Source organism: Leptodactylus fuscus, chromosome 1 (genome assembly GCF_031893055.1).
Source record: "Leptodactylus fuscus isolate aLepFus1 chromosome 1, aLepFus1.hap2, whole genome shotgun sequence".
NCBI classification, from domain to species: Eukaryota; Metazoa; Chordata; class Amphibia; order Anura; family Leptodactylidae; genus Leptodactylus; species Leptodactylus fuscus.
The window spans coordinates 340,166,212-340,183,196 of record NC_134265.1 but is presented as its reverse complement, the minus strand read 5'-3'; the positions used below and the strand labels follow the sequence as shown (position 1 = coordinate 340,183,196).

The following is a 16,985-nucleotide window of genomic DNA, read 5'->3' as shown; positions in this document are numbered from 1 at the left end:
AGGAGCCCTGACAATGTTACACATGATGTTTTATAGATAGGTTCCTAGTAGCCCTAACAGTGTCATACACTATGTTTTATAGATAGGTTCCTAGTAGCCCTAACAGTGTCATACACTATGTTTTATAGATAGGTTCCTAGGAGCCCTGACAAAGTTACACACTATGTTTTATAGATAGGTTCCTAGTAGCCCTAACAGTGGCATACACTATGTTTTATAGATAGGTTCCTAGTAGCCCTAACAGTGTCATACACTTTGTTTTATAGATAGGTTCCTAGGAGCCCTGACAAAGTTACACACTATGTTTTATAGATAGGTTACTAGGAGCCCTGACAGTGTTCTACACTATCTTTTATAGATAGGTTCCTAGTAGCCCTAACAGTGTCATACACTATGTTTTATAGATAGGTTACTAGGAGCCCTGTCAGTGTTATACACTATGTTTTATAGATATGTTGCTAGGAGCCCTGACAATGTTACACATGATGTTTTATAGATAGGTTCCTAGTAGCCCTAACAGTGTCATACACTATGTTTTATAGATAGGTTCCTAGTAGCCCTAACAGTGTCATACACTATGTTTTATAGATAGGTTCCTAGGAGCCCTGACAAAGTTACACACTATGTTTTATAGATAGGTTCCTAGTAGCCCTAACAGTGGCATACACTATGTTTTATAGATAGGTTCCTAGTAGCCCTAACAGTGTCATACACTTTGTTTTATAGATAGGTTCCTAGGAGCCCTGACAAAGTTACACACTATGTTTTATAGATAGGTTACTAGGAGCCCTGACAGTGTTCTACACTATCTTTTATAGATAGGTTCCTAGTAGCCCTAACAGTGTCATACACTATGTTTTATAGATAGGTTACTAGGAGCCTTGTCAGTGTTATACACTATGTTTTATAGATATGTTGCTAGGAGCCCTGACAATGTTACACATGATGTTTTATAGATAGGTTCCTAGTAGCCCTAACAGTGTCATACACTATGTTTTATAGATAGGTTCCTAGTAGCCCTAACAGTGTCATACACTATGTTTTATAGATAGGTTCCTAGGAGCCCTGACAAAGTTACACACTATGTTTTATAGATAGGTTCCTAGTAGCCCTAACAGTGGCATACACTATGTTTTATAGATAGGTTCCTAGTAGCCCTAACAGTGTCATACACTTTGTTTTATAGATAGGTTCCTAGGAGCCCTGACAAAGTTACACACTATGTTTTATAGATAGGTTACTAGGAGCCCTGACAGTGTTCTACACTATATTTTATAGATAGGTTCCTAGGAGCCATAACATTGTTATACACTATGTTTTATAGATAGGTTACTAGGAGCCCTGACAACAATACACACTATGTTTTATAGATCATATCATACACTATGTTTTAAGCCATTTTAACCTGTGGTTCGTACTGAACTTGTTCAACCCAAAACAAATCTTTGCAACCAGGGCACCCAAACCCAAAACTAAATGAACCCTGAGAGGTTCGCTCGTCTCTAGTCACATCCCATTTTATGTAAAGTACAATATACTTTTTAGTGAAGTATATAATAGAAACAAAACAGCATAATAACTGTTGGTATACTCTATGTATGTCTTTTTGTATCCATGATGCAAAGCATTTACAGACATCACACAAAATTGTTAACAGTTTAGTCACCTCAATCTTCATGAGCAGGTCCTGAAGTTCTCCTGATTCATTCATTGATAGTATTTTTTCAGCACCCTGAAATAATGTATAACAATTGAACCAACAAGAGGTATGTACATTGTATAATGTTCTATGTGCAGTATAGAAATCAAGTGAACAAAGCATGTAAATATACAACTTACTGTATTATAGTATATTTGAATACATCCAATTTGTAGAATGACTTATTTGCAGTGTGTAGGATTAGATGCAAGGAATTTAAGGAAACATATAAAACAAAAGTATAGGGAACATAGTCATAGACACACCTATATTGACATAGAACACATGAGCTAAATGGATATTGCAGCATCGCACTGGACACTGCTAAGTGTTTGTTGCATGATATTGCTATGTTTGTGACACTGTATGTATATAGTTATCCTTCATTGTGCATATTCCCTTGTGTTGGGATTGTTCCATTGGGGATGGAAGTACACCACTCCTTTTGGAGACCAACCCACAGTTGAGTAAGGGAAGGAGACTTTGAGTCACCCTACAGCAGTCTGTTCCAGCCACTAGAGTGTGGACATGTGTGAAGTGTTTGCTTGCTAGTGAGAGCCATTGCCTGTCCTTATTACTGCGGCAGCCCTGAGGCAGGGAAGAGCCATTGATGTCGGCCTAAAGAGAGGAGAATGTGAGAAAGAACAACAGAGAGGAAACGCTCAGGTTATTCACGAGCCTCAGAGAATGGACCCTGCATCCTCACAGATAGACAGGCCATTCTTGGGACTTATTTATTCATCCCCCATTTAGTGGGAATGGCAAGAGCACAGATATGTATAAGTGTGAGATATCATGCACTGAATTTAGACAACTATATACTGGGCATCCTTTACATAGAAACCATTGCCTGGCTCATCTTCATCCTACAGTGGAACTCCCATTGCATTGCTCCACTGTTTAGAAGCTGCGTCCATTGCTGTTGTATTTCTTCAGTAACATTCATACTGTTGTCCAACTAACTGCAATTGCTATCTCTGGAGTGATTCCTGAAACTATCATCATGGGCCCTTCCAACAACCGTCACCTAGCTCAGTGAGGCTGAAGACTACCACCAACTGGAATAGTCCCAGAGAGACTACAACCCTGCTGGCCCCCTCAGTGGCGTAACTAGGAACAGAGGGGCCCCGTGGTGAACTTTTGACATGCCCCCCCCCCCACCAACACCAATGCCGAAGACCTCGACCGACCCCCTCCATACGCATTTCTGCGCGTTCTATTATGCCCCATAGTGGCCCCTTCACACAGTATTATCCCCCATAGTGGCCCCTGCACACAGTATTGTTCCCCATAGTGGTCCCTGCACAAAGTATTATCCCCCATAGTGGCCCCTGCACACAGTATTATGCCCCATTGTGGCCCCTGCACACAGTATTATCCTCCATAGTGGCCCCTGCACACAGTATTATGCACCATAGTGGCCCCTGCACAAAGTATTATCCCCCATAGTGGCCCCTGCACACAGTATTATGCCCCATAGTGGCCCCTGCACACAGTATTATCCCCCATAGTGGCCCCTGCACACAGTATTATCCCCCATAGTGGCTCCTGCACACAGTATTATCCCCCATAGTGGCTCCTGCACAAAGTATTATGCCCCATAGTGGCCCCTGCACACAGTATTATGTCCCATAGTGGCCCCCGCACACAGTATTATCCCCCATAGTGGCCCCTGCACACAGTATTATCCCCCATAGTGGCCCCTGCACACAGTATTATGTCCCATAGTGGCCCCTGCACACAGTATTATCCCCCATAGTGGCTCCTGCACACAGTATTATGTCCCATAGTGGCCCCTGCACACAGTATTATCCCCCATAGTGGCCCCTGCACACAGTATTATGTCCCATAGTGGCCCCTGCACACAGTATTATCCCCCATAGTGGCTCCTGCACACAGTATTATGTCCCATAGTGGCCCCTGCACACAGTATTATCCCCCATAGTGTCCCCTGCACACAGTATTATGTCCCTCAGTGGCCCCTGCACACAGTATTATGTCCCATAGTGGCCCCTGCACACAGTATTATCCCCCATAGTGGCCCCTGCACACAGTATTATGTCCCATAGTGGCCCCTGCACACAGTATTATCCCCCATAGTGGCTCCTGCACACAGTATTATGTCCCATAGTGGCCCCTGCACACAGTATTATCCCCCATAGTGTCCCCTGCACACAGTATTATGTCCCTCAGTGGCCCCTGCACACAGTATTATCCCCCATAGTGGCTCCTGCACACAGTATTATGTCCCATAGTGGCTCCTGCACACAGTATTATCCCCCATAGTGGCTCCTGCACACAGTATTATGTCCCATAGTGGCTCCTGCACACAGTATTATGTCCCACTCTGGACACCCATAAACAATTATTATACTCTGGGGTCTTTTCAGACCCCAGAGTATAATAATCGGAGACCCGGGGGAATAAAAACATAAAAAACTACTGTTTCTTACCTGTTCCCAGGCTCCTACGCTGTCGGCTTCCGCTGCCGTCCTTCTTCAAGGATGTCAGACGTCACATGACCCGGGACGCAGGCCGGGTTCATGTGACGTCAGACAACTAGGAAGGAGGCCTGGCCAGTATCGTGGAGAGGTAAGTAACAGTGTTTTTTATGTTTCTTACCTCTCCCGGTCCGCCAATCATTATACTCAGGGGTCCAAAAAGACCCCTGAGTATAATGATAGCAGCGGTAGCGGCTGTCGCTGGGCCCCTAATGTCCTGGGCCCTGTGGCAGCCGCCTCTGCAGCTATGGCGGTAGTTACGCCACTGGGCCCCCTAATCATTGTCCTAACTAAGGAGCTGAGGTGGTGGAATTGGTGTTTACTGGTCACTAGAGATGAGCGAACAGTGTTCTATCGAACTCATGTTCGATCGGATATTAGGCTGTTCGGCATGTTCGAATCGAATCGAACACCGCGTGGTAAAGTGCGCCATTACTCGATTCCCCTCCCACCTTCCCTGGCGCCTTTTTTGCTCCAATAACAGCGCAGGGTAGGTGGGACAGGAACTACGACACCGGTGACGTTGAAAAAAGTAGGCAAAACCCATTGGCTGCCGAAAACATGTGACCTCTAATTTAAAAGAACAGCGCCGCCCAGGTTCGCGTCATTCTGAGCTTGCAATTCACCGAGGACGGAGGTTTCCGTCCAGCTAGCTAGGGCTTAGATTCTGGGTAGGCAGGGACAGGCTAGGATAGGAAGGAGAAGACAACCAACAGCTCTTATAAGAGCTAAATTCCAGGGAGAAGCTTGTCAGTGTAACGTGGCACTGACGGGCTCAATCGCCGCAACCCAGCTTTCCCAGGATCCTGAATGGAATACACTGTCAGTGTATTCCCGTATACCCGATATATACCCCGATACCCGTTCCAACGGTGTGCCCCCCCACCTTCACCCCAGAAATACCCTGCAAGTCCCCTAGCAATAGAATTGGGGCTATATACACCCACAATTTTTACTACTGGTATACAGTGCCATTGTCTGACTGGGAATTCAAAGAATATATTGGGAATACAAATACCCTCATTTCTTGCTACTGCCATATAGTGCCAGTGTCTGACTGGTAATTCAAAGAATATATTGGGGTTACGTGCACCCACAATTTTTACTACTGGTATACAGTGCCATTGTCTGACTGGGAATTCAAAGAATATATTGGGAATACAAATACCCTCATTTCTTGCTACTGCCATATAGTGCCAGTGTCTGACTGGGAATTCAAAGAATATATTGGGGTTACGTGCACCCACAATTTTTACTACTGGTATACAGTGCCATTGTCTGACTGGGAATTCAAAGAATAAATTGGGAATACAAATACCCTCATTTCTTGCTACTGCCATATAGTGCCAGTGTCTGACTGGGAATTCAAAGAATATATTGGGGTTACGTGCACCCACAATTTTTACTACTGGTATACAGTGCCATTGTCTGACTGGGAATTCAAAGAATATATTGGGAATACAAATACCCTCATTTCTTGCTACTGCCATATAGTGCCAGTGTCTGACTGGGAATTCAAAGAATATATTGGGGTTACGTGCACCCACAATTTTTACTACTGGTATACAGTGCCATTGTCTGACTGGGAATTCAAAGAATATATTGGGAATACAAATACCCTCATTTCTTGCTACTGCCATATAGTGCCAGTGTCTGACTGGGAATTCAAAGAATATATTGGGAATACAAATACCCTCATTTCTTGCTACTGCCATATAGTGCCAGTTTCTGACTGGTAATTCAAAGAATATATTGGGGTTACGTGCACCCACAATTTTTACTACTGGTATACAGTGCCATTGTCTGACTGGGAATTCAAAGAATATATTGGGAATACAAATACCCTCATTTCTTGCTACTGCCATATAGTGCCAGTGTCTGACTGGGAATTCAAAGAATATATTGGGGTTACGTGCACCCACAATTTTTACTACTGGTATACAGTGCCAATTTCTAACTAGGAATTCAAAATGCGCAAGGCTCCCGGAAAGGGACGTGGACGAGGCCGTGGGCGAGGTCGGGGGAATGGTTCTGGGGAGCAAGGTAGCAGTGAAGCCACAGGGCGTCCCGTGCCTACTCCTGTGGGGCAGCAAGCATTGCGCCACTCCACAGTGCCAGGGTTGCTTGCCACATTAACTAAACTGCAGGGTACAAACCTTAGTAGGCCCGAGAACCAGGAACAGGTCTTGCAATGGCTGTCAGAGAACGCTTACAGCACATTGTCCAGCAGCCAGTCAGACTCTGCCTCCTCTCCTCCTATTACCCAACAGTCTTGTCTTCCTTCCTCCCAAAATTCCGAAGCTTTACAGAACAATAACCCAAACTGTCCCTGCTCCCCAGAGCTGTTCTCCGCTCCTTTCATTGTCCCTCAACCTGCCTCTCCACGTCACGATTCCACGAACCTAACAGAGGAGCATCTGTGTCCAGATGCTCAAACACTAGAGTCTCCTCCATCTCCGTTCGATTTGGTGGTGGATGACCAGCAACCCACCCTCATCGACGATGATGTGACGCAGTTGCCGTCAGGGCATCCAGTTGACCGGCGCATTGTGCGGGAGGAGGAGATGAGACAGGAGTTGGAAGAGGAAGTGGTGGATGATGAGGACACTGACCCGACCTGGACAGGGGGGATGTCAAGCGGGGAAAGTAGTGTGGATGTTGAGGCAGGTGCAGCACCAAAAAGGGTAGCTAGAGGCAGAGGCAGAGGTCAGCAGCTTAGGCGAAGCCAGGCCACACCCGGAATCTCCCAAGATGTTCCAGTTCGTACCCAGCCCCGAAAAACTCCCACCTCGAGGGCACGTTTCTCGAAGGTGTGGAGTTTTTTCAAGGAATGCGCCGAGGACAGATATAGTGTTGTCTGCACAATTTGCCTCTCGAAATTGATTAGGGGCTCTGAGAAGAGCAACCTGTCCACCACTTCAATGCGCCGTCATTTGGAATCCAAGCACTGGAATCAGTGGCAGGCAGCAACGGCAGGACAAAGGCCGCCTGCCGTTCACGCCACTGCCACTGCCTCTGCCACTGCCTCTGCCTCTGCCACTGCCACTGCTGACTGTGCTGGCGATGCACTCCAGAGGACGAGCCAGGACACCACTTCATCTGCCTCCGCCACTTTGTTGACTTCTACCTCATCCTCCCCTGGTCCTGTCTTATCTCCTTCTCCTGCACCATCAAAGGCACCATCAGGCGTTTCTTTACAACAACCCACCATCTCTCAGACATTGGAGCGGCGGCAGAAATACACTGCTAACCACCCACACGCGCAAGCCTTGAACGCCAACATCGCTAAACTGCTGGCCCAGGAGATGTTGGCGTTCCGGCTTGTTGAAACTCCCGCCTTCCTGGACCTGATGGCAACTGCGGCACCTCGCTATGCCGTCCCTAGCCGTCACTACTTCTCCCGGTGTGCCGTCCCCGCCTTGCACCAGCACGTGTCACTCAACATCAGGCGGGCCCTTAGTTCCGCGCTTTGCACAAAGGTCCACTTGACCACCGACGCGTGGACAAGTGCATGCGGACAGGGACGCTACATTTCACTGACGGCACACTGGGTGAATGTAGTTGAGGCTGGGACTGCTTCCCAAACTGGCCCGGTGTACCTCGTCTCCCCGCCTAACATTCCTGGCAGGGACACGAGAAGAACACCCCCCTCCTCCTCCTCCTCTACCGCCTCCTCCTCCGCCACCGCCTCCTCCTCCGCCACCGCCTCCTCCTCCGCTGTTAGATTGACCCCAGCTACGAGTTGGAAACGTTGCAGCACTGGCGTTGGTAGACGTCAGCAGGCTGTGCTGAAGCTGATCAGCTTGGGGGACAGACAGCACACTGCCTCCGAGGTGAGGGATGCCCTCCTCGATGAGACGGCAATATGGTTTGAGCCGCTGCACCTGGGCCCAGGCATGGTCGTTTGTGATAACGGCCGGAACCTGGTAGCAGCTCTGGAGCTTGCCGGACTCCAACATGTTCCATGCCTGGCCCACGTCTTCAACCTAGTGGTGCAACGTTTCCTAAAGAGCTACCCCAATGTTCCAGAGCTACTGGTGAAAGTGCGGCGCATGTGCGCCCACTTTCGCAAGTCGACAGTAGCCGCTGCTAGCTTAAAATCTCTCCAGCAACGCCTGCATGTGCCACAACACCGGCTTTTGTGCGACGTCCCCACACGCTGGAACTCAACGTTTCAGATGTTGAATAGAGTGGTTGAGCAGCAGAGACCTTTGATGGAATACCAGCTACAAAACCCTAGGGTGCCACAAAGTCAGCTGCCTCAGTTTCACATCCATGAGTGGCCATGGATGAGAGACCTTTGTGACATCCTACGGGTCTTTGAGGAGTCCACAAGGAGGGTGAGCTCTGAGGATGCGATGGTGAGCCTTACAATCCCGCTCTTGTGTGTTCTGAGAGAATCCCTGATTGACATCAGGGATAACTCAGATCACACAGAGGAGTTAGGGATAGCATCCGATCCGTCACAGCTGGAGAGTAGGTCCACACATCTGTCCGCTTCACTGCGTTTAATGGAGGAGGAGGAGGAGGAGGAGGAGGAAGAAGAGTTGTCCGATGATGTGATGGTGATACAGGAGGCTTCCGGGCAACTTCGAATCGTCCCATTGTTGCAGCGCGGATGGGTAGACATGGAGGATGAGGAGGAAATGGAGATTGAACTTTCCGGTGGGGCCAGAGGAGTCATGCCAACTAACACTGTGGCAGACATGGCTGAGTTCATGTTGGGGTGCTTTACAACCGACAAGCGTATTGTCAAAATCATGGAGGACAACCAGTACTGGATCTTTGCTATCCTTGACCCCCGGTATAAAAACAACATCTCGTCTTTTATTCCGGTAGAGGGGAGGGCCAATCGCATCAATGCTTGCCACAGGCAATTGGTGCAGAATATGATGGAGATGTTTCCAGCATGTGACGTTGGCGGCAGGGAGGGCAGTTCCTCCAGTAGGCAACCAAGTTCTCACCGGTCCACACAAACGAGGGGCACACTGTCTAAGGTCTGGGACACCTTGATGGCACCCCCTCGCCAAAGTGCCGCCACGGAGGGTCCTAGTGTCACCAGGCGTGAGAAGTATAGGCGCATGTTGCGGGAATACCTTTCCGACCACAGCCCTGTCCTCTCCGACCCCTCTGCGCCCTACACGTATTGGGTGTCGAAGTTGGACCTGTGGCTTGAACTTGCCCTATATGCCTTGGAGGTGCTGTCCTGTCCTGCCGCCAGCGTCCTATCTGAGAGGGTGTTCAGTGCAGCCGGTGGCATCATCACTGACAAGCGCACCCGTCTGTCAGCTGAGAGTGCCGACCGGCTCACTTTGATAAAAATGAACCACCACTGGATAGAGCCTTCATTTTTGTGCCCACCTGTGTAAAGCACCCCAACATGAAACTCCATGTCTGTACTCAACCTCTCCAATTCCTCCGCATCCTCATACTCATCCACCATAAGCGTTGCACAATTCTGCTAATACTAGGCTCCCTCCAACATGATTTCCCCCAACTCTGCTGGTTAGAGGCTCCCTCCACCCTGATTTCCACCAACTCTGCTGGTTAGAGGCTCCCTCCACCCTGCTTTCCCACAACTCTGCTGGTTAGAGGCTCCCTCCACCATGAATTTGCCCAAACTGGGCTGTTTAGAGGCTCCCTCCACCATGAATTGGTCCAAACTGGGCTGGTTAGAGGCTCCCTCCACCATGAATTTCCCAAAACTTGGCTGTTTAGAGGCTCCCTCCACCATTAATTGGTCCAAACTGGGCTGGTTAGAGGCTCCCTCCACCATGAATTTGCCCAAACTGGGCTGTTTAGAGGCTCCCTCCACCATGAATTTGCCCAAACTGGGCTGTTTAGAGGCTCCCTCCACCATGAATTGGTCCAAACTGGGTTTTTTAGAGACTCCCTCCACCATGAATTGGTCCAAACTGGGCTGTTTAGAGGCTCCCTCCACCATGAATTGGTCCAAACTGGGGTGGTTAGAGGCTCCCTCCACCATTAATTGGTCCAAACTGGGCTGGTTAGAGGCTCCCTCCACCATTAATTGGTCCAAACTGGGCTGGTTAGAGGCTCCCTCCACCATTAATTGGTCCAAACTGGGCTGGTTAGAGGCTCCCTCCACCATTAATTGGTCCAAACTGGGCTGGTTAGAGGCTCCCTCCACCATGAATTTGCCCAAACTGGGCTGTTTAGAGGCTCCCTCCACCATGAATTGGTCCAAACTGGGTTTTTTAGAGGCTCCCTCCACCATTAATTGGTCCAAACTGGGCTGGTTAGAGGCTCCCTCCACCATGAATTTGCCCAAACTGGGCTGTTTAGAGGCTCCCTCCACCTTGAATTTGCCCAAACTGGGCTGGTTAGAGGCTCCCTCCACCATGAATTGGTCCAAACTGGGCTGTTTAGAGGCTCCCTCCACCATGAATTTGCCCAAACTGGGCTGTTTAGCGGCTCCCTCCACCATTAATTGGTCCAAACTGGGCTGGTTAGAGGCTCCCTCCACCATGAATTTGCCCAAACTGGGCTGTTTAGAGGCTCCCTCCACCATGAATTTGCCCAAACTGGGCTGGTTAGAGGCTCCCTCCACCATGAATTGGTCCAAACTGGGGTTTTTAGAGGCTCCCTCCACCATGAATTGGTCCAAACTTGGCTGTTTAGAGGCTCCCTCCACCATGAATTGGTCCAAACTGGGGTGGTTAGAGGCTCCCTCCACCATTAATTGGTCCAAACTGGGGTGGTTAGAGGCTCCCTCCACCATTAATTGGTCCAAACTGGGCTGGTTAGAGGCTCCCTCCACCATTAATTGGTCCAAACTGGGCTGGTTAGAGGCTCCCTCCACCATTAATTGGTCCAAACTGGGCTGGTTAGAGGCTCCCTCCACCATTAATTGGTCCAAACTGGGCTGGTTAGAGGCTCCCTCCACCATGAATTTGCCCAAACTGGGCTGTTTAGAGGCTCCCTCCACCATGAATTGGTCCAAACTGGGTTTTTTAGAGGCTCCCTCCACCATTAATTGGTCCAAACTGGGCTGGTTAGAGGCTCCCTCCACCATGAATTTGCCCAAACTGGGCTGTTTAGAGGCTCCCTCCACCTTGAATTTGCCCAAACTGGGCTGGTTAGAGGCTCCCTCCACCATGAATTGGTCCAAACTGGGCTGTTTAGAGGCTCCCTCCACCATGAATTTGCCCAAACTGGGCTGTTTAGCGGCTCCCTCCACCATTAATTGGTCCAAACTGGGCTGGTTAGAGGCTCCCTCCACCATGAATTTGCCCAAACTGGGCTGTTTAGAGGCTCCCTCCACCATGAATTTGCCCAAACTGGGCTGGTTAGAGGCTCCCTCCACCATGAATTGGTCCAAACTGGGGTTTTTAGAGGCTCCCTCCACCATGAATTGGTCCAAACTTGGCTGTTTAGAGGCTCCCTCCACCATGAATTGGTCCAAACTGGGGTGGTTAGAGGCTCCCTCCACCATTAATTGGTCCAAACTGGGCTGGTTAGAGGCTCCCTCCACCATTAATTGGTCCAAACTGGGCTGGTTAGAGGCTCCCTCCACCATTAATTGGTCCAAACTGGGCTGGTTAGAGGCTCCCTCCACCATTAATTGGTCCAAACTGGGCTGGTTAGAGGCTCCCTCCACCATGAATTGGTCCAAACTGGGCTGTTTAGAGGCTCCCTCCACCATGAATTGGTCCAAACTTGGCTGTTTAGAGGCTCCCTCCACCATGAATTGGTCCAAACTGGGGTGGTTAGAGGCTCCCTCCACCATTAATTGGTCCAAACTGGGCTGGTTAGAGGCTCCCTCCACCATTAATTGGTCCAAACTGGGCTGGTTAGAGGCTCCCTCCACCATTAATTGGTCCAAACTGGGCTGGTTAGAGGCTCCCTCCACCATTAATTGGTCCAAACTGGGCTGGTTAGAGGCTCCCTCCACCATGAATTGGTCCAAACTGGGCTGGTTAGAGGCTCCCTCCACCATGAATTGGTCCAAACTGGGGTTTTTAGAGGCTCCCTCCACCATGAATTGGTCCAAACTTGGCTGTTTAGAGGCTCCCTCCACCATGAATTGGTCCAAACTGGGGTGGTTAGAGGCTCCCTCCACCATTAATTGGTCCAAACTGGGCTGGTTAGAGGCTCCCTCCACCATTAATTGGTCCAAACTGGGCTGGTTAGAGGCTCCCTCCACCATTAATTGGTCCAAACTGGGCTGGTTAGAGGCTCCCTCCACCATTAATTGGTCCAAACTGGGCTGGTTAGAGGCTCCCTCCACCATGAATTTGCCCAAACTGGGCTGGTTAGAGGCTCCCTCCACCATGAATTGGTCCAAACTGGGGTTTTTAGAGGCTCCCTCCACCATGAATTTGCCCAAACTGGGGTGTTTAGAGGCTCCCTCCACCATGAATTTGCCCAAACTCTGCTGGTTAGAGGCTCAATCCACCCTGATTTTCAAAACAAATGTTGGTGCCAACCTCAACTTACTACAAGGGCCAAATTCACTGCTGGTGACAAGCTCTCCTCACTGCAAGTGCCAAATACACATGTTTCAAGGTGTTTTCCTACTGTCAGAGAGGTGGTATTGAGTGTGTAAAGTGTGTAGTTGTTAGGCTGTGATGTTGGGGTAATAGAGGGTCTTTGGTGTGTTAGATGCCCCCAGACATGCTTCCCCTGCTGTCCCAGTGTCATTCCAGAGGTGTTGGCATCATTTCCTGGGGTGTCATAGTGGACTTGGTGACCCTCCAGACACGGATTTGGGTTTCCCCCTTAACGAGTATCTGTTCCCCATAGACTATAATGGGGTTCGAAACCCGTTCGAACACACGAACATTGAGCGGCTGTTCGAATCGAATTTCGAACCTCGAACATTTTAGTGTTCGCTCATCTCTACTGGTCACTGCTGACACCTGCTACTACAGCTGCCATCCTCCAACAGGTTGTGGCCATATAACCTTAACAAAAAAAGAAAGGAAAGGAAAGAAAAGAAAGAAGCTAGAGGGGCCCTGCCCAGGGGGACTTAGTCCTATACCAGACCTTCTTTCAAACTATATTTTCTCTGAAAAACTGCAATGGTGATTGTTTCTATTAAGTCGAGTCTTGGAGGTTCCTCTTTCAATTGTAGTATTTATATTCTATACACTCCTTAACATTGAAATTGTAACACCAAGAAGGACCAGCCATATGGTTATGCATATCTAGAAAGTAATGCCAGGCCACATGTTGCTTCTACTAATGTGAGAAGCCTCTGGACTTGTCTCGCATCGAGCATATCTGAGACATCATTTTTCGCCATCTCCAAAGAGAGCAGACAGCAGCCAATCTTGATGGGTTGTGTGCCCAAGTGCATTCAGGCAACCAGTAATAATGTCATAGATAGCATGCCAAGCCGTGTAAGTGTGTGCAGCTGTGCACTCAACACTCACACATGATGCTGAATAAATGAAGGTGGTTTTAATTTTGTTTCCTTGTTTTTTTATTACTTACTTATTTACGCTAGGCAGTGGCGAAACTACCGCCATAGCAGCAGAGGCAGCTGCCACAGGGTCCGGGACATTAGGGGCCCGGTGACAACCGCTACCGCTATCATTATACTCGGGGGTCTTTTCGGATATAATACAGTATAATGATTGGCGGACCGGGAGAGGTAAGAAACATAAAAAACACTGTTACTTACCTCTCCACGATCCTGCCAGGCCTCCTTCCTTGTTGTCTGACGTCTCTGACGTCACATGAACCCGGCCTGCGTCCCGGGTCATGTGACGTCCGACGTCATTGCAGAAGGATGGCAGCGGAGGCTGGGGGACAGGTAAGAAACAGTAGTTTTTTATGTTTTTATTCCCCCGGGTCTCTGATTATTATACTCTGGGGTCTGAAAAGACCCCAGAGTATAATAATTGTTTATGGATGTCCACAGTGGGACATAATACTGTGTGCAAGGGCCACTATGGGGCATAATACTGTGTGCAGGGGCCACTAAGGGACATAATACTGTGTGCAGGGGCCACTATGGGACATAATACTGTGTGCAGGGGCCACTATGGGGGATAATACTGTGTGCAGGGGCCACTATGGGGCATAATACTGTGTGCAAGGGCCACTATGGGGGATAATACTGTGTGCAGGGGCCACTAAGGGACATAATACTGTGTGCAGGGGTCACTAAGGGACATAATACTGTGTGCAGGGGCCACTAAGGGACATAATACTGTGTGCAGGGGTCACTAAGGGACATAATACTGTGTGCAGGGGTCACTAAGGGACATAATACTGTGTGCAGGGGCCACTATTGGGGATAATAGAACGCGCAGGTATGCGTAGGTGGGGGTCGGTCGAGGTCTTCGACGTCAGTGTCGCCACGGGGCCCCGCCATTCCTAGTTACGCCACTGACGCTAGGTTCACACCTGCATTCAGGTTTCCGTTTGGAAACCTAATCCGCTTAAAAAGTGGTTACCTGCTGAAACTGCAGACCCCATAGACTATAATGGGGTCCGCCAGGTTTCCATCCAAAAAGGGTGAAAAAATTCTTTTAAAGCGGAAATAGGAACGGAATTCCCCAGCTTAGAGCCGGCGCAGGTGTGACCCTAGCCTGATCCTCCAAGATATGTTGGCAGCTAAAGTAAAAGTTATTACTTGCAACATTATTATTTATTTAGATTTGTATTTTTGCATATTTTTGTTACACATTTGGTCTCCAACAATATCACACATGACTATAGAGCTAATAGGTGTATCCTTTATATAAAACTCCCAATTTATGGGATCAAGAAAAAGGCAGAAAGCTTTCACAATGCTGTAGTATGATAACACTCAATATGGAATTCAAGGTTCTTGGCCACAATTTTATGAAATACAATAAGATTGACATAACACCTTTATAATTGAGATGGTGGAATAGAGATCAGAGAATTACGGCATCTTATTCTGTATCTATCTTAAGACGTGTCTGAAACAATAAAACTCATTTTTGATGTAAGTGTTCCACTTCGTATTATAGGTCACACCGACAGAAATTATATATTCATAAGAAACTGTATTATTATCATGCCTAGGCCTTATCATCTGCAGTGCCTGTATTCATTAGGCAGGTGGTGCTGTGCAGCCATGCTATACACTGTCAGCCATAGAATCTAACATCGTCAAATGATTCATACTCCAAGAATATAACAGGGGTATTGTCTCTGATTAAAATACTGATGACCTCTTCTTAGAATCAATATCAGTTTCGTGGGGGTCCGACACCTGGGACCCCAATAGATCAGCTTATTGAAGCAGCAGCATTGCTCAAATAAACACCACTTACAGGCCATGTCGTAAAAAAAAATATGCAAATCTATTCTCCAGGATGTAATTAGGAAAACAGTGCACTCTGTATGCCGCCCTCTTGTACGATTAACCCCTGACCCTGGTCTATAATCTCTCACTCTGCCAAATCAGTATCCCTGCGCTATGCTGAGGAGGCCCAATAGGCCGAAACAGCGCTGTCCATAGCTGGGAATCTGTTCCTTTTGGAAGAGAAATACTAATTTGGCAATTAAATCCGCATCATGTTAGTAGGCTTATTAACTGAGTCATGCATGATGTTAAGGAACAATGCTTATTAGGAAGTGGGGAAAGGGAAATACAGCCTCCGATTTATAACCATATGTCTATAATATGCATTTAAACATGATGGCAGGAAAAACTTTTTTCAATATGAACACTCACATAAGAAACGGCTGCACGGGTCCACGTAGTGAATTCCCCCGGCTGGGAATGTGAAACACAGGTGATTGCGTACAACAGATGAGGATCCAGCATGCCTTGTACCTTCTTTATTTGAAAAAAAAATTTTCTTTTCTTTTAAAAAATTACAGCTTGAAAGTGGACATACAAATCATGGTGACAGATGGTATAATGTCAGTCAAGCTCAGGCAAAAATTAGACTGACGCGTTTCGATAGTCAAGTTATCTTAGTCATAGTCTGTGACTAAGATAGCTTGACTATCAAAACGTGTCAGTCTAATTTTTGCCTGAGCTTGACTGACATTATACCATCTGTCACCATGATTTGTATGTCCACTTTCAGGCTGTAATTTTTTAAAAGAAAAGAAAAAAAAAAAGTCAAATAAAGAAGGTTTGTTTTTATACAAGGCATGCTGGATCCTCATCTGTTGTATGCAATCACCCATGATGTTAAGGAGGCTGCCCTCTAGAGGGCAGCATAAAAAGTGCACTGTTCTCCTAATTACATCCTGGAGAATAGATTTGCATATTTTTTACCCAGAATCCCTAGCGGAGCAGGAATGACTTGTAAGTCTCCGTACTGCCTATGTAGGCACACATTCTCCCTGATGTGTACGATTATCCCCTGACCCAGGCCTTGTCGTGTCATGTTTAGGAGTTGGTTGCAGCTCATTTCCATTCAAGTGAATGGGGCTGAACTGTAATACTAAGCACAACTGCTATACAATGTGCATCGCTATGCTTGGAAAGTAAAGAAGAGGCTACAGCACTTACCCCAAAACTGTGCTCTCTTCAATCAGCTGATAAGTAAGGGTGCAGTGTGTCAGACCCCCACTCTTCAAATATTGATGCCGTATCCTAAGAATAGAGCATCAATATCTTAGTCCTAGAAAATGTCCTTAAAGGGATTCTATCATTAAAATCACATTTTTTTCTTGATCACGATTAAGAAAGGCTATTCTTCTCCTACCTTTAGATGACTTCCCCGCGCCGCTATTTGGTAGAAATCCCAGTATTCATCTGTATGCAGATGAGTTCCCTCGGAGCACTGGGGGCGTCCCCAATGCTGCAAGAGAACTGTCCAGCG

At 47.7% G+C, this 16,985-nt stretch overlaps 1 protein-coding gene across 1 annotated transcript in view; it reads right to left on the bottom strand.

Annotated features, from left to right (window-relative positions):
* The window catches only part of GRXCR1 (glutaredoxin and cysteine rich domain containing 1), a 47,453-nt gene that overhangs the window by 6,824 nt on the left and 23,644 nt on the right, over positions 1–16,985 (bottom strand). The window contains exon 3 of the mRNA XM_075266468.1: positions 1,667–1,732. Coding sequence (XP_075122569.1) covers positions 1,667–1,732 — 66 coding nt within the window. The remainder of the gene's footprint in view (positions 1–1,666; positions 1,733–16,985) is intronic.